This window comes from Bubalus bubalis, chromosome 6, assembly GCF_019923935.1.
Source record: "Bubalus bubalis isolate 160015118507 breed Murrah chromosome 6, NDDB_SH_1, whole genome shotgun sequence".
NCBI classification, from domain to species: domain Eukaryota; kingdom Metazoa; phylum Chordata; class Mammalia; order Artiodactyla; family Bovidae; genus Bubalus; species Bubalus bubalis.
In genome coordinates this window covers 53,630,745-53,656,445 of record NC_059162.1, presented here as the reverse complement: position 1 = coordinate 53,656,445, position 25,701 = coordinate 53,630,745, and the positions used below count along the sequence as shown (strand labels likewise).

At 40.7% G+C, this 25,701-nt stretch overlaps 1 protein-coding gene and 1 long non-coding RNA gene across 4 annotated transcripts in view; both read left to right on the top strand.

Annotated features, from left to right (window-relative positions):
* Positions 1-3,719, top strand: part of LRRC8C (leucine rich repeat containing 8 VRAC subunit C) — a 90,715-nt gene extending 86,996 nt beyond the window's left edge. For all 3 annotated transcript variants that reach the window (XM_006063369.4, XM_044944726.2, XM_044944727.2), the window contains exon 3: positions 1,257-3,719. In XM_006063369.4, coding sequence (XP_006063431.1) covers positions 1,257-3,530 — 2,274 coding nt within the window. In that variant the 3' untranslated portion in view covers positions 3,531-3,719. The remainder of the gene's footprint in view (positions 1-1,256) is intronic.
* A 14,806-nt stretch (positions 3,720-18,525) lies between these two features.
* On the top strand, positions 18,526-24,572 carry LOC123334064. The gene is made up of 2 exons (XR_006551818.2): positions 18,526-23,572; positions 24,221-24,572. It is a non-coding gene; the product is annotated as an uncharacterized LOC123334064 (long non-coding RNA).
* Positions 24,573-25,701: the final 1,129 nt, after the last annotated feature.

Sequence of the window (25,701 nt, the reverse complement as noted above, 5' to 3'; positions counted from 1 at the left end):
TCATCTGTGAAACTGGGGTAGAAAGAGTAATCTGCCTCATCAGGTTAAGGTGACAATTGAAAGAAGTAATATCTCTGACATGGAATAGAATTGCATATTAAACACAACAGAAAGTTTGTTGCTGTCATCAGTGTAATCACGGTCCTTAACTTTATCCCTAGGAGAGATCCTGCCCAGAACTATGCAACTCTGAGTTGGAAGGACTAGCATCCGTGGCAGTTCTAGACTCATCCACTTTCTCAGCAAATATATACTGGCGGTCTCCTATATCAGATACTCAACTAAGGGCTGGACACTCCACTGCATTGTCAAACCCTGTACAACACTTCTCTCTAGGGGCATGTATCTCCCACGTCACCAGCTTGTGGTCATATTCCTCATGCCATAACAGTCCACTTTGTAATAGACTCAGTGTACACTTACGTGTACTTCTTCCTGAAGATGATTCCTCCAAGTTGATTCAAAGTGTAGTTTGCCTCATCCTATCTCATCTTTGGGAAGAAAGTGTTCTCTCTTACTGAAATTGCAATCTTATGAGACTGCAGGACTTAGTAGGGCTTAATATGATTTTCAACAAACTGAAGCATTAGTAGGGGAATAGAGTTAATGTGATATTTTGTGTGAAAAGCAGCAAGTTTAGACATAACTATTTTACTATCAAACATTTATATAGTCTTTCATCTCTCTCTGAATAAATAGCTTTTAAAAAAGCATAGTAAATTCCCATTTTATTAAAACTAGACATATTCATCTGTGCATGACTAGGATATGGGTAGAAAGAAAAGAGGAAATGATAAAGACAGGAATTTCTCCCATATTTCCTCCTTTTAATCCTTTTATTTCTCGTACAGAAACTAATATAATGTTGGGAGCCATCCAATTCAAGACTGAATCTGATAAGAGGATGTACTTCCCAGACCAATGACTGATTCCCCAAAGGCTTCAGTGAAAGAAGAAATGCAAACTTTTTTAAAATACGTGAAATGTTCTTCAAATATTTGTCATGCACTGTTCTGTGTGCTGACAAAACTGCTCCATTTTGTGTCATGAGTTAGATGCGGCAAACAAAGATAAGCATTTCATTTTCCCAACCTGTGGGCTAAGAATAAAAATCTCGGTGCTGGAATTGAACATTGTATTCTGCAGGCAAAGGAAATGGACGTTTATTGGATGTTATTGCTGCTTTCCTTCTCACTAATGACATTATGAAAGCTCTTTGAGTAATATAATTTGGAAATATTATTTCTGTGTTTCAGGTCATGCAAGACAAGATAATCTGCCTTCCGAAAAGAGTACAGCCTTCTCAGAACCACTCTTCCGTTTCAAATGTCTCTCAACCAGTGGCCAGTACCACCCCACTGCCTCCACCCAAACCATCTCCTTCTAACCCAGTCACTGTGGAAATGAAAGGGCTGAAGACAGATTTGGACCTTCAGCAGTACAGCTTTATTAACCAGATGTGCTATGAGCGAGCCCTCCACTGGTACGCCAAGTATTTCCCATACCTAGTCCTCATTCATACCCTGGTCTTCATGCTCTGCAGCAACTTTTGGTTCAAGTTCCCTGGCTCCAGCTCCAAAATAGAACATTTCATCTCAATCCTGGGGAAGTGTTTTGACTCTCCCTGGACCACACGAGCCTTATCTGAAGTGTCTGGGGAGGACTCAGAAGAGAAGGACAACAGGAAGAACAACATGAGCAGGTCCAACACCACCCAGTCTGGTCCAGAAGGCAGTCTGGTCAATTCTCAGTCTTTAAAGTCAATTCCTGAGAAGTTTGTGGTTGACAAATCCACTGCAGGGGCTCTGGATAAGAAGGAGGGTGAGCAGGCAAAAGCTTTATTTGAGAAAGTGAAGAAGTTCCGGCTGCACGTAGAAGAAGGTGATATACTATATGCCATGTATGTTCGTCAGACTGTACTGAAGGTTATAAAATTCCTAATCATCATTGCATATAATAGTGCCCTGGTTTCCAAAGTCCAATTTACAGTGGACTGTAATGTTGACATTCAGGACATGACTGGATATAAAAACTTTTCTTGCAATCATACCATGGCACACTTGTTTTCAAAACTCTCCTTTTGCTACCTGTGCTTTGTAAGTATCTACGGATTGACGTGCCTTTATACGTTGTACTGGCTGTTCTACCGTTCTCTGAAGGAGTACTCTTTTGAGTATGTCAGGCAGGAGACTGGAATTGATGATATTCCAGACGTGAAAAATGACTTTGCTTTTATGCTTCATATGATAGATCAGTATGACCCTCTGTATTCCAAGAGATTCGCGGTGTTCCTATCTGAAGTGAGTGAAAACAAATTAAAGCAGCTGAACTTAAATAATGAGTGGACTCCAGATAAACTGAGGCAGAAGCTGCAGACAAATGCCCATAACCGCTTGGAACTGCCTCTCATCATGCTCTCTGGCCTTCCAGACACTGTTTTTGAAATCACAGAGTTGCAGTCCCTAAAACTTGAAATCATTAAGAACGTCATGATACCAGCCACAATCGCGCAGCTAGACAATCTCCAGGAGCTTTCTCTACACCAGTGCTCGGTCAAAATCCACAGCGCAGCATTGTCTTTCCTAAAGGAGAATCTCAAGGTCTTGAGCGTCAAGTTTGATGACATGAGGGAGCTGCCCCCCTGGATGTATGGCCTCCGGAACCTGGAGGAGCTCTACCTGGTTGGCTCTCTAAGTCACGATATTTCCAGAAATGTTACCCTTGAGTCTCTGCGGGATCTCAAAAGCCTTAAAATTCTCTCGATCAAAAGCAACGTTTCCAAAATCCCACAGGCAGTGGTTGATGTTTCCAGCCATCTCCAGAAGATGTGCATACACAACGATGGCACCAAGCTGGTGATGCTCAACAACCTGAAGAAGATGACCAACCTGACAGAGCTGGAGCTGGTCCACTGTGACCTGGAGCGCATCCCTCATGCCGTATTCAGCCTGCTCAGCCTCCAGGAATTGGACCTCAAGGAAAATAATCTGAAATCCATAGAAGAGATCGTTAGCTTCCAGCACTTGAGAAAGCTGACAGTGTTGAAACTGTGGCATAACAGCATCACCTACATCCCAGAGCATATCAAGAAACTCACCAGCCTGGAGCGTCTGTCCTTCAGTCACAATAAAATCGAGGTGCTGCCTTCCCACCTCTTCCTATGCAACAAAATCCGTTACCTGGACTTGTCCTACAATGACATTCGATTTATCCCACCTGAGATTGGAGTTCTACAAAGTTTACAGTATTTTTCCATCACTTGTAACAAAGTGGAGAGCCTTCCAGATGAACTCTACTTCTGTAAGAAACTCAAAACTCTGAAGATTGGGAAAAACAGCCTATCAGTACTTTCCCCCAAAATTGGAAATTTGTTATTTCTTTCCTATTTAGATGTTAAAGGCAATCACTTTGAAATCCTCCCTCCTGAACTGGGTGACTGTCGGGCTTTGAAGCGAGCTGGTTTAGTTGTAGAAGATGCTCTGTTTGAAACCCTGCCTTCTGATGTCCGGGAGCAAATGAAAACTGAATAACTTATTTTTGTTTCAAGTTTGACTGAAACATGCTTCTACCAAATACAGTATAAATAATTAGGTAGTCTTAATGCCTTTCCTACTTTATTATTATTTTTCTTCTTTTTCGCACAAAACAAAATGTACACAAAGAATAAGTAAGGAGTATGTATTTTTTAATAAAAATTTAATTGTATTTTTTCAATATTAGTATTTTAAAGATTTATTTGTCCTGGAACCTAATGTATCTATTATTGTTTTCTACTGACAGAGACAGATGGTTCCACCTGTTTTTGTTTGGTTTTTTGTTTGTTTGCTTGCTTGCTTGCTTGTTTGTTTTGGTTTTTTGGTAAATTCTTGAGAAAGGAAGGGAATTTTAGGTTGCATGCTTTTGGTATTTTTTAAATCGATGAAGATACTTTGCCAAGGTCATTTTTTAGCTTGTTTACATCTGTACAGGGTCTTTATTTTTATTTTCATTGTATGTGTACCAGTGTGTACCAACTCTGCTAGTTATTTTAATACCAGCTGCCTTCTGCATTGGTCAAGTATTTCGTTGTATAGAAAACTCTTCTCTGGAGTATAAGCTCACATAAGTGCATTGTCATAAACTATTATTTTCAAAATTTCCCCTTGCCTCCAGCAGAACTCTAAATTGTATTCTTTCACATACCTGACAGCTATTTATCATTAGGCAAGGATTTTGGAAGTGAGTAAGGACGATAATCTTCCATGGTCAGCTTGCTTGGATTGGTCATTTATAATTTAACTGATTTACATTATTACCAACATTTTTAAAATGTTGAAAATATTTCCTTCAGTGAAAAAGGAAATGCAGAAACTCCTCCCCTTTAATATCAATGTTGTTATGTAGTTCTGGTGAACAACCTTAGAAAAGCTAATTTATTTTAATTAAAATAGCTAATTAAATTTAAAAATCAGAATCAGAAGCCTGCTTTTTAGTAATCTAATCATCTTTGATATCTTGATATGTGAATACATCCGATGGAAAAAAAAAGACAGTGCTACTAAAGCACCCTGCGAAAGAGCTGGTGCACTCCAGTTAGGCGCACTGGTTCCTCTGGGCAGTGTGGCAGTGGTGATCTCTATTCAAATTCTGCCTGTTACACAAACTAATCAATGTATACACACACATATATATATATATTAATCAATCTCCCTCAAGTCTGCCCTTGCTATGAATGCTAGTGATGCAAGCACAGAAACTCTGTCTCTTCTCTTTGGCTTAAAAAAGTTTATCTCATCTAAAATAATTCTATTCCTTTATTTTTTTAAGTGTGAAAAAATAGCTGAGTGGATATCACTTAGAAATAATTTTTGCCTGGTGGTCAGCAGAGCTTTTATTTTATCTCTATACTAAAAAATCCAACATAGTGTGAAAGTGAAAGTAGCTCAGTCATGTCTGAGTCTTTTGACCCCATGGACTATACAGTCCATGGGATTCTCCAGGCTAGAATACTGGAGTGGATAGCCATTCCCTTTCCCAGGGGATCGTCCCAACCTGCGATCAAACCCAGGTCTCCCACATTGCAGGCGGATTCTTTACCAGCTGAGCCCCCAGGGAAGCCCAAAATGTATGGGTCTTGGGCAAAAGTTTTCACTGATGATTAAACTGTGTAGAATAGGAAAATGGAAACACTATTTGTGCCCTCAATCCAGGACCAGTGCTATCTATCATGGGAATTTTGTTTCATGTTCCAACTTCACACTCACTGTTTTCAGAACCCTAGTCTGATCTAAGACGGTTATGTGACTTAACAAAAAAAAAAAGTAGGAAGATGGTTTGGGTTTCAAAATGCTGGTTTTAAAATTTACTCCTTGATCCTGGTAAATTTGCTTAATGACACTTTGAGTCATACACGGGACACAGCTCTACAAACTACTCAGCTGATACATGTGCCTCCATTGTGTTTTAAACGTTATGATTCATCATGGGGTAAAGGATTTGGGGAAGAGATGCTTTTCATTTATTGAATAATTTAATCATGTAGACCAAAGTGCTTTGCTGTTTCTGCTCCATGTTTAAGTGTTAGAATGGTGATTTTGTATAGCTGGTTTATTTTGACCTGGAATTGAAACAATATGTTTAAAATAGCAACATGGTTTTACTTCTTTGATAAAATATTCAATTCTAGTATGTTTTTAGGATCTTGATTATGAACCATGAGTTGTATTTAGAGACATAGCACTACCTGTTTTAAACAAACAAACCTGGAAGATTGTCCATCACTGAGCATGACAAGAATACCCCCGTTGAAAGGTGAGCTTTGATAACTACTGTTAAGACACTGGGTGCATTATTCTTCTGGATAAAATTTATACTTGTTTTATATATCACCCTTAAAAAGGGATCTATTCAGGTTAAACATCATATTTATGCTGAAATCTTTATCTGGTGTTAACTTATAATCTCCCATGGGTTCATAACTGAAGTAAGTCACTAGTAATTAGTCTTTGTGACAACTTGCTCAAAATGTCAAAATAATTTTATTTACTTCCTTAATGATTTCACAGGTTGACCCTAACCTAAGTTCTAAATAACATCCAGTAAATCAGTATAGTTCTGAGTTTATGGTTTAACTAGGAAGGAAAATTCCTAGATGTTCGTTAGATTTTATAAAAATTCAAAATGTTTGAACTTCATCTTGAGTCTAAATCTTCCAACTTGACCCTTTTAAATATTGTATATTTTTGTTCACATTCTTAGGTAAAAAGCATTTACTCTTTAGCCGTTAAATGGGAAACTCAGGTAAATGAACTGCTGACTTTTCTAAAGTTCTTTAATGAATCAACTCAGTGTTAAAAGGAGTATTTACCTAATCCTTTTCGTATTTTTACAAGTGCTCTTGCTAAAAAGGAACAACTAGCTCTATTTCTCCAACTTCTATAAGATTCATGAGAAACTGCTTATGTAAATATAAAAGCATCATACATACTCAAGTCCTATGGCTACTGGACACCCTTGGTGAGTATGCTTTTTGGTCAGTTTTAATGGTTAAGTATAAATCAGTTGTTGGTGGATGGTCCAGTTGAAACACAGCATCTAAGTATATCCTAGTGGAACTCACCTAAAAAGACCACACCTCAGAAAGCTAGTTATTTGTTGGGTTTTCACTCACTCTGTTTTGTTTTTAGTACAATGGTTTTTAACGTATGTGTTCTTGATTCAGTGAAACCTATTATTTACACTGGTGAATTTTCTGATTGTTCACCCACCTTTCCCCTGCCTTAGGTTTCCCATGTAGTTAGTGCAATGAGTTCTAACAATTTCCACAGCATCCCATGTGCAGGCACTGCTTTTTCAGAAAGGCTTGGAAAATAAGCCTGCTGTGAGTATTTTGTTCATTTATAGGTGCCTCCTTCTCTGCCTCTGAAGCCATCTTTACAGAGAGGGGCTTAGCAACCTGAAGTATTCCGTGAGTTACTGGGGATGAACAAAGTTCACGTTTCTGCAACATGCTCTCTTATGATTTCTGTTATAAGAAAGGGAAGAAAAAAATATTTACATCTGTTGTTACCATTCCCCCCAAGAGTTTTGCTGTGGTTTATGTTCCTAATTCCAAGAAAAGTTCATCTTTTTAAGTAGTGTTTTACTCTCTAATGTAGTGATAGTCACTCGGCCGTGTCTGATTCTTTGCCACCCCATGGATTGTAGCCCACCAGGCTCCTCTGTCCGTGGGATTTCATAGCAAATACCTGATCAGTAGTAGTGATATATTTATTATACTTAAACAGTGATCCACCTTTATGCAAACTGCAGTATTTAGTAGAAAAGAGATAAGATAAGCTTCGAGACAACTTAAATTTGTGTTTAGAAACTAAATTGATTCAGTTTGTGTTCTCCTATGAATCTTGAATGTGATAATGCTATTCAAGCAGTTCACACTTTTGGTAGGATCTCAATAACTCAGGGTAGGTAGGGTTCCATAGCAAAATAGCACAGTTATTAGTGAGGGGAATGCCTCAAGGGTCTGTTAAGATTTTCTCTTTTTTTTTTTTTTTTTTTTTCCCTGTCTATTCAGACACATTGTAAGAAAACTTGGACAGTCTCAGACCTGCCATTGATTTTGCAGATTTAGGCCTCAGTGACATGCTTCTAATACAATTTCATACCAGTCTTTCAAACTAGCTATCCACTCTTACTCCATCTTCTCAGAGACTTTCACTGGTAAAAGTAACATGCTTAAATTCATTTTGAGGAGACGGGGAGGAGAGAAGCTCTCCTCCCACGCCAAGGAATTTTTTCTTTTTCTTCAGTTCAGTTCAGTTCAGTCACTCAGTCGTGTCTGACTCTTTGTGACCCCATGAATTGCAGTATGCCAGGCCTCCCTGTCCATCACCAACTCCCGGAGTTCACTCAGACTCACGTCCATTGAGTCGGTGATGCCATCCAGCCATCTCATCCTCTGTCAACCCTTTTCCTCCTGCCCCCAACCCCTCCCAGCATCAGAGTCTTTTCCAATGAGTCAACCCTTCGCATGAGGTGGCCAAAGTACTGGAGTTTCAGCATTAGCATCATTCCCTCCAAAGAACACCCAGGGCTGATCTCCTTCAGAATGGACTGGTTGGATCTCCTTGCTGTCCAAGGGACTCTCAAGAGTCTTCTCCAACACCACAGTTCAAAAGCATCAATTCTTCGGGGCTCAGACCTCAAAAAGGGGTATATAACTTCAAACAGTTTTTTGGTCCTGTTAAATAATAGTTCCTATACATGGTTTTGGATATGGTATAAATTTGCTTTCTGCTGAACATTGTTCACTCTCTCATATGATTCTGCCTATTTAATGAATATTTTTTGTGGGGTTGAAACTCAATGCCTTATGTGGTCACTTAGATTTCCTTTTGCTGCTCGTTTCCTCTTACTGTATATGTTCAGATTTTGTCAGTGCTGGCAAAACCTCCAAGACTGTCAAGAAAATGCTTGAAAGTTGATCTGTCATAGTGTAAATTCATGATACAATGTCTTAATGTTATTTGGCTATGTAGTACATAGGAACAGAAAATAAATTAAATAAAATCGTTTTTGTAATTTAAAATTGAGATCAGACCCTTTCTTATTTATTTGTAGAAATCATGTTTCTCTTTTGCATTTCTCTTGTGTTTTTGCATATTCTGTTACCAAGGCTCCCCATACTCTGCAGGAAATAGGCTGCATGCATTTTTTTCACTTTGTATTTGGCTAGTTTCTGCAATTGTGACTAATGATTTCCTTCCTTAATTCTCTGTACTGCATTTACCTAAGGTGCCCCTGGAGTTTCATTTGGGTCATTAGTGCCTTGCTGTGTAATCTGGAGTGCAGTTTCTGTGTATTTACCAGATCAGACTGTACAATGGCTGTCCAGCCCAGCTCTCAGTAAATACTTTTATGGTGATAATTGGGTCTACTTAAATCAGAATGGTTCTGTACAACTAGAAAGACTTCCCTAGTTAAACACATACACTCCAAGCATAGGGAAGTGCTTAATAAAATAACTTTATGAACCACTTATGCATAAGAAAATTGTGGATGGTAACTTTGAAGCTAAATTATCATTTTACAAATTTTTCTGTAGTTATTTATGACTCAGTTATTTCACTGATAATCAACTGATAGTCCTTTGGGAAAGAACTGTCGAGATGAGGAGAGATTGTGAGTGTGATGAGAGAGGCCTTGCGAATATGTGTACAGAAACTTAGAAGGAATTATGGGAGAGTGCTGGAGAAACTTTGGAGACAAGCTGAGATGGGCAGCAGATCAGAAACATCTCGTGATTCCAGTGCAAGTTGCACAAATAAAAAGGCTCTGTCTACTGCCACCTCCCACCACCCCATCTTCCAGTCCTTTCATTTATACAGAACATTGAGATAAACACTAAAATTAACTCAGTTGTTTCAGTTAGCAAGGTACAGGATAAACACTTTGATTTAGATGGAGAGATATATGAAAGTCACTAAAATAAGCAGGGTACTTAAACAGCCATAACACCAGGCCTGTGTGTTTCTGAATGTATATTTGAATGTCATTCTAAATATCCAAGCAGGAAAAAGTGAAAAGCTCTTCATAAGCTGCATTATTTTTATGTATAAACCTTTGAATACAGGTTATAATTTAGGTTTCATATTTAAGCATTTGTGAACAATCAAGGTGTGAGTAAACATTTATGTGATCAGGCATATCACAGTGATGAAATTTTCAGAGTCTGGATATTTTGCATAAAAATCACAGCACTAGGGGACTTCCCTGGTGGTCCTGTGGATGAGAATCTGCCTTGCAATGCAGGGGACATGGGTTCAATCCCTGGTTGGGGAACTAAAATCCCACATGCCGCAGAGTAACTAAGCCCATGAACTGCAACTACTGAGCCCAGGTGCCACAGCTAGAGTCTGTACACCACAGAGAAAGATTCCACATGATGCAGTGAAGAATCTGTATGCTACCACTGAGACCTGACTCAGCCAAATAAATAATAATAATAAAATAAATATTTTTTAGAACAAAACATCAGGCAAAGATTTTATCACCAAACATCTTAACCAAACTGGCCATTCTGATTATTGTGATTCAGGGGTTCCTCTGTTGTAAAGTTTGGAAACAATTAGAAGATGGACTTTCTCTTTATTTTTTTTTTAGTCCTTTAATTAATTTTTTGAACTGAAGAATAGTTGATTCACAATATTGCTATAGTTATTACACAGCAAAGTGATTCAGATACAAAGATATTGCTGCTGCTATTTAGTTGCTAAGTCTTGTCTGACTCTTTTCCAACCCCATGAACTGTGGCCTGTCAGGCTCCTCTGTCCATGGGATTTCCCAGGCAAGAATACTGGAGTAGGTTGCCATTTTCTTTCTCCAGGGATCTTCCCAACTCAGGGACTGAACCTACCTGTCTTGCTTGGCAGGTGGATTCTTTACCACTGAGCCACCTGGGAAGCCCCAGATATATGGATATAAAAAAATATATATTCTTTTTCAGATTTTTTCCATTATAGGTTATTAAAAGATATTGACTATAGTCCCCTGTGCTACACATTAGGTCCCTGTGGAATTAATTTTATTTCAACTCAGGTTACATCTAGACATCACTATTAAAAAGTATTTAGTTCCATTCTTATTAATATAATATGATAATTACCTGATCAGGTAATACAGATCTTGGGAAAAGTGACACAAAAAGGCCACATATAAGTTTTGCATTTTATATCTCTTCCATAATTCTTCTAAGAAAAATATCAACTCCTCAGCAGTGATTTTGGTATAGGGATAAACAACATTTTTATCTGAATTACAAAGTTCTTGGGATTCCATTGTAATTTCACATAGACTATCTGGAATAATTTTGTTAAAATCATACTCTAAGTAACATTTGAACAGCTTTCAAATTGTCGGGCTGATTTAGTCCAAGAATAAATAAAATCAATACAAGAACATGAAGCTACACCATTGTAAACTTGAGAAATAAATGTCCACAAATTTATGAAGTAGTAGGTGTGTTCCATTTATTCTATTGAGTTATATGTATAAATTATAGTTCTTAATGATTTAAATTGCTTCATGAAAAATACTTTATGATGTAGCCAGTCTCAACAAAAACCTGAGGCCATGTACGTTAATGACCACTAAAGTGGTGTTAAAGAAAAATTAATCTTGATACTTGTTAGAATGGTAAGAAAGACTTTATTTAGAACTTATTATTTATTCAGGGTTGTTTCTTAATTCTCCCAGGTTCTAGCCTCTGGTAATGTGACTTATAGACTTTCTTGGAAGTCACATTCTGAACCTTGACAGTATCAGCATATTCAGAGGTTTAGTTGTTTTTTGCATCCAGAAACAAAGATAGGATGCTAACTCCCCTTACTTTGGTGAGGAATTGTTTTCCCCACTTTGGTTGTTTTTTCAAATTGAAGTACATTTCATTAACAATGTTGTCGCTTCAGGTGTACAGAAAATTGATTGGGTTATATATATATATATATATATATATATATATATATGTATATGTATATGCGTGTATATATACTCCTTTCCAGATTATTTTCCATTATAGGTTATTACAAGAAGTGAGGAAGCATTTTAAATGAGTTCGTGCTTGTAAAATTGGAAACTAAAGATTCAGCTTCAATCAAAACTATTCACTCTAAGCATTTAGCTATATAAATATTTTGTAAGCCCAGATAACCTCTCAGAGAAACTGAACTGGTATCTAATGGGAAATATGAAAAATGTCAGAGGTATTAAATACCTGGTTTATTTACATAAGGCTTTTGTTTGTTATGAGGGCACGGGGGATAGAGGTGTGATTGACTTAACCGGGAGCCTCCTGATGAAGGATGCTCAGTGCACTTTCTAAACTTCAGGCTGATTCATTGCCCTTCAGTTCTATCAACAATGTTAAAACCGTAAAATCTCAATTATGGAAAACTAGCTAGATCATTATTTTCAGAAAACTTCTCCTAAGTCAGAAACTATTGAAAGCTTTAACTATAAATCTGATCAAGAACTCACATCAAAAATGCCTGAAAGTTTACTGCAAAACCTTGTAGAAAATGCTTGTAAGACAGAAGTTGCATTCTAGGTTGTTTTAAAATATTTAGACTCATAGACATTTTTTTCTTATGTGTACAAGGAGGAAACAAACATTATACAAAAATGTGTCTAGGACTCTAAATGCTTTAAATAGACATGACAATAAAGGAGTTATCAATAACCTCAGATATGCAGCTGACACCACCCTTATGGCAGAAAGTGAAGAGGAACTAAAGAGCTTCTTCATGGTGAAAGAGGAGAGTGAAAAAGCTGGCTTAAAACTCCACATTCAAAAAACAAAGATGGTGACATGCGGTCCCATCACTTCATGGCAAATAGATGGGGAAACAATGGAAACAGTGACAGACTTTGTTTTCCTGGGCTCCAAAATCACTGCAGATGGTGACTACAGCCACGAAATTAAAAGACGTTTGTTCCTTGGAAGAAAAGCAATGACAAAACTTGACAGTGTATTAAAAAGCAGAGACATTACTTTGCTGACAAAGGTCCGTCTAGTCAAAGCTATGGCTTTTCCATTAGTCATGTATGCGTGTGAGAGTTGGACCGTAGAGAAGGCTGAGCACTGAAGAATTGATGCTTTTGAACTGTGGTGTTGGAGAAGACTCTTGAGATTCCCTTGGACTGCAAGGAGATCCAACCAGCCAATCCTAAAGGAAATCAATCCTGAATATTCATTAGAAGGACTGATGCTGAAGGTGAAGCTCCAATACTTTGGCCACCTGATGTGAATAGCCGATTCATTAGAAAAGACCCTGATGCTGGGAAATATTGAAGGCAGAAGGAGAAGGGGATGAGAGAGGATGAGATGGTTAGATGGCATCGCTGACTCAATGGATATGAGTTTGAGCAAGCACTGGGAGCTGGTGAAGGATAGGGAAGCTTGGCATGCTGCAGTCCATGGGGTCTCAAAAAGTTGGACACAACTGAGCAATTGAACAACAGCAATTGATTAGACAGGGATTCACAGGTTGTTAAACATTCATAAAAATGCCCCTTCTATCTTCAGTCCTATCCATCCAAATCTAATTTTGGCTCTACTTATACTAAGATCCCAGAGATGTTTTAAAAGAATTTTAAGACGTTAAGAATTTCTCTCAAGACTTTCTACATGCCTCATTATCCACCACACTTACCAGTTGTACTATGATTATTTTAAGACTTACCATGTCTCTTCTTCCAGAGTTGTAGTTCCAATGATTGCGGAAACCAAGACCTAATTTATTTTTGTATTTTTCTAAGTGCTTCTCATTCTGACTTCTATGAAATGAATCCTGAAAAACCATTCCATTAACGGAGAGCCTTGGAGCTATGAAGGGCCATCGTCCCTGTTCAAACTGGTTCTTGAATGTAGTTGTAACAAACTACCACACACTGGGTGGGTTAAACAAACAGTTATTGTTCATAGTTCTAGGTCAAGGTGTCATCAGAGTTGGTTTCTCCTGATGGTCATGAGGGAGAAACTGTTTCATAAGTCTGTGGTTTGCAGGCAATCTTTGGTAATCCTCAGCTGATGGATGCATCACCTGATCTCTACCTCCATCATCATTAGGAGGTGTTATCACAGGCATTATCCCTGTGTGTCTCTTGTTTTAAGTACACAGTAATATTGGATCTGAGCCCATACTGATGGCATCATCTTAACCTGATAATCTGCAGAGACCTTATTTCCAAATAAATTCACATTCACAGGTAGGGGTTAGAACTTCTTTGGGAGAGGGGATACAATTCATGACACTAAGCAAGATAATTCTTTCTTGATAAAGCTATTAAATTCTAGGTTTCTTAGAAACATGGGATTTGGAGGCCTTGGTTGATCCAAAGGTTTTCAAATAGTGTTCCAAGAAGCTCTAACTCTCCGAAAATGTATCTCAGAAGGACTCAGAGACCAGATAGGTCTCCTGGTTTCATATCTGTACTACTTACTATTGCCTTGTAAAAAACAAAACCAAAAACGTAATACTGCTGCTACTAAGTCGCTTCAGTCGTGTCCAACTCTGTGCGACCCCAGAGACAGCAGCCCACCAGGCTCCCCTGTCCCTGGGATTCTCCAGGCAAGAACACTGGAGTGGGTTGCCATTTCCTTCTCCAATGCATGAAAGTGAAAAGTGAAAGTGAAGTTGCTCAGTTGTGTCCGACCCTCAGCAACCCCATGGACTGCAGCCTTCCAGGCTCCTCCAACCATGGGATTTTCCAGGCAAGAGTACTGGAGTGGGGTGCCATTGCCTTCTCCAAAAAATATAATAGGGTGAAGCAATTATTTATTACACTCCCAGATTCTGTGGATAAGGAATTTGGAAAGAGCACAGCAAAGGCAGCTTATCTCTGCCCCATGGTATCTGAGACTTCGGTTGGGAAGACTCGGTAGATGGATGCTAAAAGCATCTGGAGATGTCTCTACTCCCACGTGTGGCGTTTGATTATGGCTGTTGGCTGGAAACTCCTTGGGCCTCTCCACACAGCATGGGAAGCTTCAGGGTAGTCAGAGATCTTAGATGATAACTGAGGGTTCCAAGGTTGCTATTTCAACAGGAGAAAGTATACAGCATCACCTTTTATGACCTCACTTCTGCTATATTCTATTGGTGGTGGTTGTTGTTCAGTCGCTAAGTCATGTCCAACTCTTTGCAACCCCATGGACTGCAGCACGCTGGGCTTCTGTCCTTCACTAGCTACCCAAGCTTGCTCAAACTCATGTACATTGAGTCAGTGATGCCATCCAGCCATCTTATCCTCTGTGGCCCACTTCTCCTTTTGCCCTCAACCTTTCCCAGCATCAGAGTCTTTTCTCTTGGTTGAAATAGTTGTAAATCTTGTCCATGTCAGGGGCAGAGGAGTGGGGACACAGAAACCCACTTTTCTATGGAAGGAATGTCTATGTCCATCCACATACGTGGAACAGGAGATACTGTTGAGACAAATCTGAGAAAAATATAATCTGACACACTACCCACACCATCCTCTTCAACTATTGGGCAGCACGTCTCTACTGCTGATGTTCACTGGCGCTTGTAGCTAAGAAATGCGGGATCCATAGAGGCCAAGCACACTCACAAACTTCCCACAACCTGTCAGTATGTCCAGTGATTATTGTAAAAAACTAGAGAATTGAGAAAGCTAGCATTTTCTTCACTTCTTTGTTTCTAATTTCTTTGGGAAAGCTGGGAGAGCCTGGCAGAATTTCTAGTATGAAATAACTGGAAGAAAGCCATCATTTCATTTTATTGAAATCTATTAAAGATCATCAGCTTTTTGACCGAGTATAAGCAAGGACCATTCAGAAATTTTATTTGATATCACATGTTTCTCCCAATGTTAGCCAAAAGTTCCTCCATTCCTCAGAGATGCGTGTGTACACTATACATGCACACACCCCTGGTCTGTGACACAAACTCTTCAGAGGATAAGTCCTGTCACTCTGGGGGGGAAAGCACCGTGCTCCCTGTCAAGCTTCTCAGTTAATGTTCCTTTCCAAACACAGAAGCCTTCCTCCCACCCCAGCTCCCTGCCTGACAAACCCTCACAGTGACTGCAGGACAGGCAGCAAGAACAGGTCTATTAAGCCTCTGACCTCTTCCTTGCAGCAGCAGTCTCTGTTAGGTCCCACCCTTCTAGCTCAGGAGGAACATTTGGGGGCTCGAAAAGTTTTCTAGGAATTAATTACTCATGAACAAAGGAACCAGAAAAGTCTCAGAGATGTTTTCCAGCAGACAATTTAAGCTAATGATTTGCAGCTGGGCAGCCTGCCCTGCAGCAGTTGAGGTGAACTATGTGTTGCTGCCTTAAGATCTGTGTTCTCCCTGTGTATGTATGTGCTCAGTCATGTCCAAGTCTTTGCGACCCCATGGACTATAGCCCGTCAGGCTCCTCTGCCCATGGAATTTTCCAGGCAAGAATACCAGAGTGGGGTGCCACGCCCTCCTCCAGAAGATCTTCCCAACCCAGAGATTGAACCCATGTCTCTTGCATCTCCTGCATTGGTAGGCTTCCCTTGTGGCTCAGACAGTAAAGAATCTGCCTGCAATGCAGGAGACCTGGCTTCAATCCCTGGATTGGGAATCATTGCTTTGAGCTTCACTTCTTTAACTATTCCTCCTGTCTTCAAAATTTCCTGCCTTTCTCCTTCCCTCTGAAGGTCCCAAATCTCCAAGTTGAATCCTCACTCCTCATCCCTCTTCCTTCTTACCTCAGCCACAGCGATCTCATTTACTTCTGGGGCTTTGCAGGTGTTCTAGAGCCACTCACAGATCTCTGCCTCTAGTTACCCCTTCTCTTCTGCCTCTCACTTCCACCTGCCTTCTGGGCATTTCTGCTTGTCCGGTTAACTGAAGAGATGTCTTAAATGTATCTAGAGCAAATCTCATCGAAGCAAAACTGGTCAGGGCAACAGCCTCCTTCATGGTCTCCCCACAAACCTCTCATCCCTCCATCCTCACTTTCTCTTCTACATCGCTAGTTTTCCAAAGTGTAGTTCTGATTATATTGCCCCTGTGTTCAAAAATCTTCTCACTGTCTTCTTAATACAGTCTTAGAATTCCTTTCATGATCTAACACAATCTGGGCCTGACCTGCATTTCCAACACAGGCCCTGTTATCCAATGCAAACTCAAATTGTCACTCTCTGTATACCTGCTGTATGACTTTGGGAAGGTGAATGTGAACTCTCTGATGTCTGTTTATGTTAAAGATGTCCATATTTTGGTCTTTCCCAAGAAGCTCTAAGATATTACATAACAATGCTGGTACCAATTCTGTCCTTACTAAGTTGTAAATTTCTTTTCTTAAAATGTATTTTATTGACATATAGTTGATTTATAATGTTAATTTCTGCTGTACAGAAAAGTGATTCATATGTGTATATATTTCATATATATATACACACATTCTTTTTCATATTTTCTATTATTTTCTATAATTTTCTATTATTTCTATTATTTTCTATTACAGTTTTATCACAGGATATTGAATGTAGTTCCCTATTCTATACAGTAGAGCTTGCTTATCTATTCTATATATGATTGCTTACATCTGCTCATCCCAAACTCCCAATCCATTCCTCTCCAACTCCCTGTCCTACTTGGCAACCATGAATCTGTTCTCCATGTCTGTGAGTCTGTTTCTGTTTCACAATTTCATTTGTGTCCTATTTTAGATTTAAATATAAGTGATATCATATGATATTTGTCTTTCTCTTTCTGATTTACTTCACTTAGTAAGATAATCTGTAGTTCTATCCATGTTGCTGCAAACGGCATATTTCATTGTTTATGGCTGAGTAGGCTTCAGCAGTATGTGAACCAAGAACTTCCAGATGTACAAGCTGGGTTTAGAAAAGGCAGGGAAACTAAAGATCAAATTGCCAACATTCATTGGATCACAGAGAAAGCAAAGGAATTCCAGAAAAACATCTACTTCTGTTTTACTGACGACGCTAAAGCCTTTGACTATGTGGATCACAACAAACTGTGGAAAATTCTTCAAGAGATGGGAATACCAGACAACCTTACCTGTCTCCTTATAAACCTGTATGCAGGCCAAGAAGTAACAGAACTGGACATGGAACAACAGACTGGTTCAAAATTGTGAAAGGAGTACAACAAGGCTGTATATTGTCACCCTGCTTATTTAACTTATATGCAGAGTACATCATGTGAAATGCCTGGGTGGATGACTCACAAGCTGGACTCAAGATTGTTGGGAGAAACATCAACAACCTGAGATATGCAGATGATACCACTGTAATGGCAGAAAGTGAGAGGAACTAAAGAGCCTCTTGATGAGGGTGAAAGAGGAGAGTGATAAAGCTGGCTTGAAATTCAACTTTCAAAAAACCAAGATCATGGCATCTGGTCCCATCATTTCATAGCAAATAGAAGGGGAAGAAGTGGAAGCAGTGACAGATTTTATTTTTCTTGGGCTCCAAAATCACTGCACATGGTGACTGCAGTCATGAAATTAAAAGATGCTTGCTCCTTGGAAGAAAAGCTATGAAAAACCTAGACAGCATATTAAAAAGCAGAGATGTCATTTTGCCAACAAAGATCCATATCATCAAAGCTATGGTTTTTCCAGTAGTCATGAGTGAAACTTGGACCATAAAGAAGGCTAAGCACTGAGGAATTGATGCTTTCTAATTGTGGTGCTAAAGAAGACTCTCTTGAGAGTCCCTTGGACTGCAAGGAGATCAAACTAGTCAATCCTAAAAGAAATCAACCCTAAATATTCATTGGAAGGACTGATGCTAAAGCTGAAGCTCCAATACTTGGGCCACCTGATGGGAAGTGCTGACTCATTGGAAAACACCCGGATGCTGGGAAAGATTGAAGGCAGGAGGAGAAGGGGACGACAGAGGATGAAATGGTTAGATAGCATCACCAACTCAATGGACATGAATTTGAGCAAACTCCAAGAGGTAGTGGAGGACAGGTAAGTCTGGCATGCTGCAGTCCCTGGGGTCACAGAGTCGGACACAACTTAGTGACTGAAAAACCACCACAACAAAGTATTCCTTTGTATATTCATACCACATCTTCTTTATCCAGTAAATATCTTTTCATAGGTTCTCACTGAACCTGGTTCCAATCAAGATAAAGACTATCTGTACTCTTGAAATCCTACTTGCACATTTGAAATTCTACTTGCACCCGCAGCCACAAATCATAGCTATTTTCAAGGTCTCTATGATACAACTTAAAGTTTGATAGCCAGAAAGTAAAATGAAATGACAATGTAGTAATATTGCAGTCAACCAAATGACTGGTTAGCTATATGGTGGAGCAGTTAGCAGGGACTGTGAGGAAGGAAAGCTTGTTTGCTTTTCTTGAAAGTTCAGATGCTGAAAGGTAACTGGAGATATGGGGAGGAAGGGCTAGAACACAAAGGCTGGCTGCCTCATAGCATGTGAATTCAAACCAGAGTTTATATCTCATCTCGGCCACTGTCTAGATGTGTATATTGGGGCAAATCCCTCAGCTCCTTGAGTCATAGTCTCCTCATCATAAAATGGGTGAGTGGTAGGGGGAGGGGTACACATCTTAAGGGCTGTTGTGATGATTAATGTGTGATGTGTAAGACACGCTTAGCTCAGTGCTCGTACTCAAGAAATCTGCTAATGTTACAATGACTATGGACTGAGCTCTGGATAATGTAAAAAGTACTCTACAATACTGCACTTTCCTAAAGTCAACACTCATTTTGCATCTAGAATGTTCTACGCATTGTCCTTTGCCCTCAAGGACCTGGAGCATCCCAGAGAACCACAGATAAGCGATTACCATTGGGCAACATGCTGAGCAGTGCAGCAGGCATGTAAATGCAGCAAGTCACCCCTTTTTATCTTCAGGGGATTGGTTCTGTGGACCGTAAAAGCCCAGAAAACTGCAAATAGGAAAAGAGTTTATTTGGGGGTCTGAAAAATTGTATTTCAGGAGACATAGATTCAGCTAAAGCCAAAAGAGTGTTACAAGGAAATGAAAGAGTCAGGGGCTTATAAAGGCAAAAGCCATGAGGCTGTATTCTGACATAAGAAAAGAAATATTTGTCCTTAATGGCTGACACCAGTTGTTTTAAGGTAAGTGTCAAGTAAGCATCTTGAGTTTCTGGCATTTGTTCTGGTTGCTTGCATTAAGACAGTAGTAGTCAAAAGGTCTGATTCTATCTAGGAGAGATGAGTACAAGCCACCCTCAATGGCTCCACAGCTTCATTTAGAGAGCTCTCTTAGCAACACTGGTGTCATATTGATTTTCCTTTCACAGCACCAGGACCCCTTGCAGATACAAAAATCTGTGGCTGCTCAAGTCCCTTATATAAAATAATGTAGAATAATCTGCCCTCTGTATCTACAGAACCAACTGCACTACTCTGAAAACACAGGCACTTTGTCTAACAACGAGCATTTTCTGAGTACATCACAGGGACCAGACATTATTTTCAGTGCTGAAGGATCATAAATGAATATGATTCCTGTGTTTAAACAGTTCATAATCCAGTAGGAAATGACTGGATTGTTCCCAATAGGTACAGTGTGTACTGAGATCTCACCTAGATGTCCATTCACACTACATGTGAGCACAGAGAAGATGCAGTCAGATTCACCTGATGATAGGAAGGGTTTCAGGAGGTGAATCTGAACTGGGTCCAGAAGCAGGTGATGCCCAGGCAGAAGTGAGAGCACTGCGGGGAAAGAGATTTCCGAGTGAGCATGGAGGTCAGAGAGACGCATGACGTCATTGGAGGGCTTAGGAGCAGGGAAGGATCAAGAACCTTTGAAGTGATGGGAAGTAAGGATGGATAGATTAGCTTGAGGATGCCCTGGATATGCCACCAACACCAGAGAGCTCTTTGATTTATCCTTCAGGTGGTGGGAAACAGGAAGGAATTTAATCCTACCCTCCGTTATATTCCAAGCCTGGACAATCTTACAGAGGCTGTCTGAGATCTTCCTCTCTGTTTTCAAATCCTTGTGAAAAGAAAAAAAACTACCATCTGGTCTTGAGGAAAACCAAAGACTGCAAGGAGAAGCCAAGCGTGGGCAGACTGACAATGCCCAGAGCAAATTTGGCCGAGCATAATGAGACTCATAAGCAGTAATGTGTTGCTTTAACTTGTCCTTGGCACTGGGAGACCTCAGGGAAACCACCCAGCAGACTCAATCTCCTTTGTCCCTGCCTCTTCCTCTCCTTTCACACCCTAGTTTCTTCCTTTGCTTTGCTGCCATTTTTTTTTTTTTTAATAGACCAGCTGATTGCAGGAAACTTTCCCTGTTCAGAGTCTGGAAAGTCATAACGGAAACCACTCAATTAAACTGAACTCTGAGTAGTATTCTCAGGGCAAAACTTCTCCCTCTGCCTCTACCCCTTGCGGTTTTGGGATGCTCATTTGGAGGTGCCATTGGTCTCGGGGCACAACAGGATGTACAGCTGTACCTGCCCGCCCTCTCTGAAGCCAGCTCCCGGCTGAGCCCAGGCTGCCTGCTTGAGTCACTTGGACTGGATGGCCCAGACCAGGAGATGCGGAGGAAGACGTGGTTAGACTCAGCCAAATGTCCCTGTCTGACCTCTGCTCTTTTTCTGTCCCCAGAGGAAAGGTGGTGCTTTCCTGCCCACGGAACTTAATTTCCATTTCCCCATTCCTTACAATGCTGTACTCCTGTCCCACCTCTTGGGGAGAATGGGATTTGGTGTTTCACATGGACAGCACTCTGCAGAATCCCCTTTTTCTCAAAACCAAGGGCTTTGATGGGCCTACTGGGAAGACTACACGTTAAAAGCCAGAGGTTATCCCCCTTCTCTGCTGGTTCCATTTCTTAGTTTCTTTGCACGTCCTGCCTCCCTCAGGGTGAGGCTCGGTTTCTGGCAGGTCCCCATGACCCAGCCACAGTGGGAGCATCTCGTAACCCATGTTCACCCTGACTAAACCAGGGGAACCCCTAATCAGATCTCAGCTGGTGAGGCAGCAGCCAACAGTGGCATGAGGCAAGATGTTAATTCCCTGCCCAGGAAATAAACCTGGGTAGCCTAGATGAGAGCCAGGAATCCTAGCCACTAGACCAGCAAGGGCTAGAGGCTAAAAGCTATTGTTTCCCTGGATCTCAGCCCCAAGTGAAAAATGTGTTTATCATGGAGGCAGAAACTGGAAATGCAGCTACAAAATTTATTATTAGAGACATAGCACAACAACAAGTGGGAGAGCACATAGAGATGTAGTTGTTTAGTTAAGAGAGGAGCGAGGCAGAGATACACACCCAGAGAGAAGAGGAGTGCAGCAAAGACGCGCACTCAGTCGTGTCCAACTCTTTGCCAACCCCATAGACTACAGCCCACCAGGCTCCTCTGTCCATGGGGATTCTCCAAGCAAGAATACTAGAGTGGGTTGCCATGCCCTCCTCCAGGGGACCTTCCTGACCCAGGAATCGATCCCGCATTTCTTGCATCTCCTTCATTGGCAGGCGAGTTCTTTATGACTAGCAGCACCTAGGAGGCCCAGCAAAGAGGTGGTTAAGTCATTTATGTAGGTCAGTTCTTCTGGGTCTTTGTCTTCCTTCAGGCCAATTATCTGGTTTCTTTTTCTACATCTGACCTACCCTGGGACCCTCCCCTGGGGTGTACACACACCCCTCAGCCAAGATGGACCTCGAAGTGAAGGCTTCTGAGAGAAGCAAGCCTCATTATGGTCTGGCATTGGCTACAAAGTGACAAACTGTCATGTCTGACTCTGCAATCCCAGAGACTACAGCCTGCCAGGCAAGAATACTGGAGTGGGTTGACATTTCCTTCTCCTGGGGATCTTCCTGACCCAGGGATCGAACCCAGGTCTCCTGCATTGCAGGCAGATTCTTTACAAGCTAAGCTACTAGAGAAGACCCCTGGTCTGGCATTAACCCCTGACTTTTGACCCACAAAGAGCCTTTCTGGGCATGTATAGCATCTCCCTTGTCCCAAAAGAGTGGGGAGTGGAGATCCCTTAATCTTTTACTCAGAGTTATGCTTCTCTTTTTCCTTGCTATGACTATTACCTTCAGGTGTTTACAAGAGACAAACACTGACTATTTACCTTGTTTCTGTTGTTAATTCCATTTTGGAGGGCAAAGAGAAGGCTGATTGTAAATGCCTCAACTGGAGCCCATCTAACTCTTGTCTCAGGAAATGCAAACGGGAGACTAGTTGTAAATGGCTAACCTGGAGCCCATCTATCTCCTGCATCAGCTCTTCCAACCACTTTCAGGCCCCGAGGAAGCACCACCCCTCTGAGCGTGACTCTACTCCCACAGCAACCAAGGGACCAGATGACAGTGGAAGTGGGGAGGAGTTTCTGCCCACAGGGATTACTTGAACCAAAGTAGACCCAGGGATCCTCCCTGCTATGGATCATCCTGAGGCTCAGTTTTTAGGTATGCCCTGCCAGAACTGTCCCATGTCACCAGGAAACCTGTCACGTTTTATCGTGAAGCTGTGACCAACTCGTTAACAAGTACTCACTTTCCTCCTTCCCTGCCTTGCTTTTCTTTTTCTCTCACTTTCACAGCTCTGCCGTTGCACCTCCCAGAGAAGCATTAGCAGGCACGCTTTACCTCACACTGTTTTCTAGGGAAAAACACTGACCCATTAATTTGGTTCATTTTTTCCTAGGTTGGCCTGGGCAGGTTTTAATCATCTCAGCAAAGAAGATTATTCCTTGCTTCTGTCTTGGAGCAGAACACATTCAGATCTGTAGATCCCTGGCAAGCATTTAGTCAGAAGGAGAGCGATCACAGCCCTATTAACAAGAGGGGAAAAAAGAAGTGGAAACAATCTAAGCTTCCCAAATTGGACAGTGTTATTTTAAATGCTAGATAGACATTTAAGATAATGTTGCAGACATATTTATTGACAAACTTATTTATGATTGTTAATTGAAAAAAATTAAATCTAAGCACAGTGTAATCTCACTTTTGCAAGAAACAAAAAAAGATTATCTCTTTGTAGAGAAAAGCTGGAGGAAGTTGTATGTCAAATGCAGACAGAAGTTGTCATCTGGTGGTGGGTGAGTTCTTTTTAAAAAAATTTTTTTAAAGAAGTTGGCTCACATGGTAATGGAGTCCAGCAAGTTTTTAGGAAGGGGATTCAGGTAAGAGCTGATGTTGCCACCTTGAGTCTGATGGTTGGAAACTCAGGCAGGGTTTCTGGGTAGCTGTCTTGAAAATTCCTTCTTCTACTTCCTTTTTTAATTTGCTGTACTTCCCATCATGTGGGATCTTAGTTCCCAGACCAGGGATCAAACCTGCACCTCCAGCATTAGAAGAGTGGAGTTTTAACCACTGGACTACAAGGAAGTCTCTCCTTTGTTTTTTATATGTATCATTATTTTAAATTTTTCCTCTGCTGCTGCTGCTAAGTCACTTCAGTTGTGTCCAACTCTGTGCGACCCCATAGACGGCAGCCCACCAGGCTACCCCATCCCTGGGATTCTCCAGGCAAGAACACTGGAGTGGGTTGCCATTGCCTTCTCCAATGCATGAAAGTGAAAAGTGAAAGTGAAGTCGCTCAGTCGTGCCCGACTCTTAGCGACCCCATGGACTGCAGCCTACCAGGCTCCTCCGTCCATGGGATTTTCCAGGCAAGAGTACTGGAGTGGGTTGCCATTGCCTTAAGAAATATAATTCATTGTGATTTTTTTTTTTTTATTTAAAAGGAAAAAAGCACCCTGGGCCTGCCTGGTGCTCATAAATTCACATTCTACAGCAATATTCCGTCATTTTAGAAGAAACCGGAGATGAAGATCCCAGAGACACTCTGGAAGATCAAGGATAACAGAGAAACTTTTACTTTTGGCGAGAATTATTAAGAGGAAGTGCTTTGCAATTATTCCAATGATGTATATTTGTGGAAGTTTGAAGGTAATATATCCATGTCTCTATCAAGAGAAGGTTACGGTATTGCTGCTGTGACTCTGTCTTATGAGGCGGTTCATAAAGCATGACCACTTGTTTCATTACTTTATTAATAATTTTACTCTTCCTGAAATAAATGTATTGTTTCTTAAATACTTCTATTGATATATTTTTTTCAGTTCAGTTCAGTTGCTCAGTCGTGTCCCACTCTTTGTGACCCCATGGACTGCAGCACGCCAGGCCTCCCTGTCCATCACCAACTCCCAGAGTTCACTCAAACTCATGTCCATTGAGCTGGTGATGCCATCCAACCATCTCATCCTCTGTCGTCCCCTTCTCCTCCTGCCTTCAACCTTTCCCAGTATCAGGGTCTTTTCAAATGAATCAGTTCTTCCCATCAGGTGTCCAAAGTATTCGAGTTTCAGCTTTAGCATCAGTCCTTCCAATGAACACCCAGAACTGATCTCCTTTAGGATGGACTGGTTGGATCTCCTTGCTGTCCAAGGGAATGTCAAGAGTCTTCTCCAACACCACAGTTCAAAAGCATCAATTCTTCGGCACTATATCTTTTTAATTCTTGATAATTTTTAAGAGTAAACCATCGCATTTGCATGGGGTGGGACAAATAATGGGCAAACCACTTATTCAACATATACTGAGCTTTGTCCGTCTTTCAGAAACTAAGCTGGGGCCTGGGGAATCAGACGTGGAAGACATACGCTCTTCCCTCAGTGAGTTGGTAGGGACTAAAGATCACCAAACTGACATTGCTGTTGACTGTTGTGGGCATTCTATGCCCAGGTCACAGAAGGACATACAGTCTGGATTGTGAGTGGTCAGGAGACTCTTCTTTAGAGTAGGTGGTATCTGAGCTATATGCTGAAGGATATGTGGGAGCTAGCTAAAGAAAAGGTAAAGGACATTCCAAGCAGAGGTTAGAAGATACAGAAGCGAGCAGATCCAGAAGCTGGAAAAAGCTAAATCTGTTGAACCATGGTGTCCAGAACTATCTGTGATGATGGGAAAGTTACTATATTGGGGCTGTTCAAAAAGGTAGCTGCAGGTGACATGTGGCTATTGAGCAAGTGAGGAACTGAAATTTTAATTTTATTTCAATTTTTTTTATTTTATTTTATTTTTAAACTTTACAATATTGTATTAGTTTTGCCAAATATCGAAATGAATCCGCCACAGGTATACCTGTGTTCCCCATTTTAAATTTAAATAACCACCTGTGGCTAGTGTGATTTTTAAACCACTTTATTAGGGAGTGATTGACATC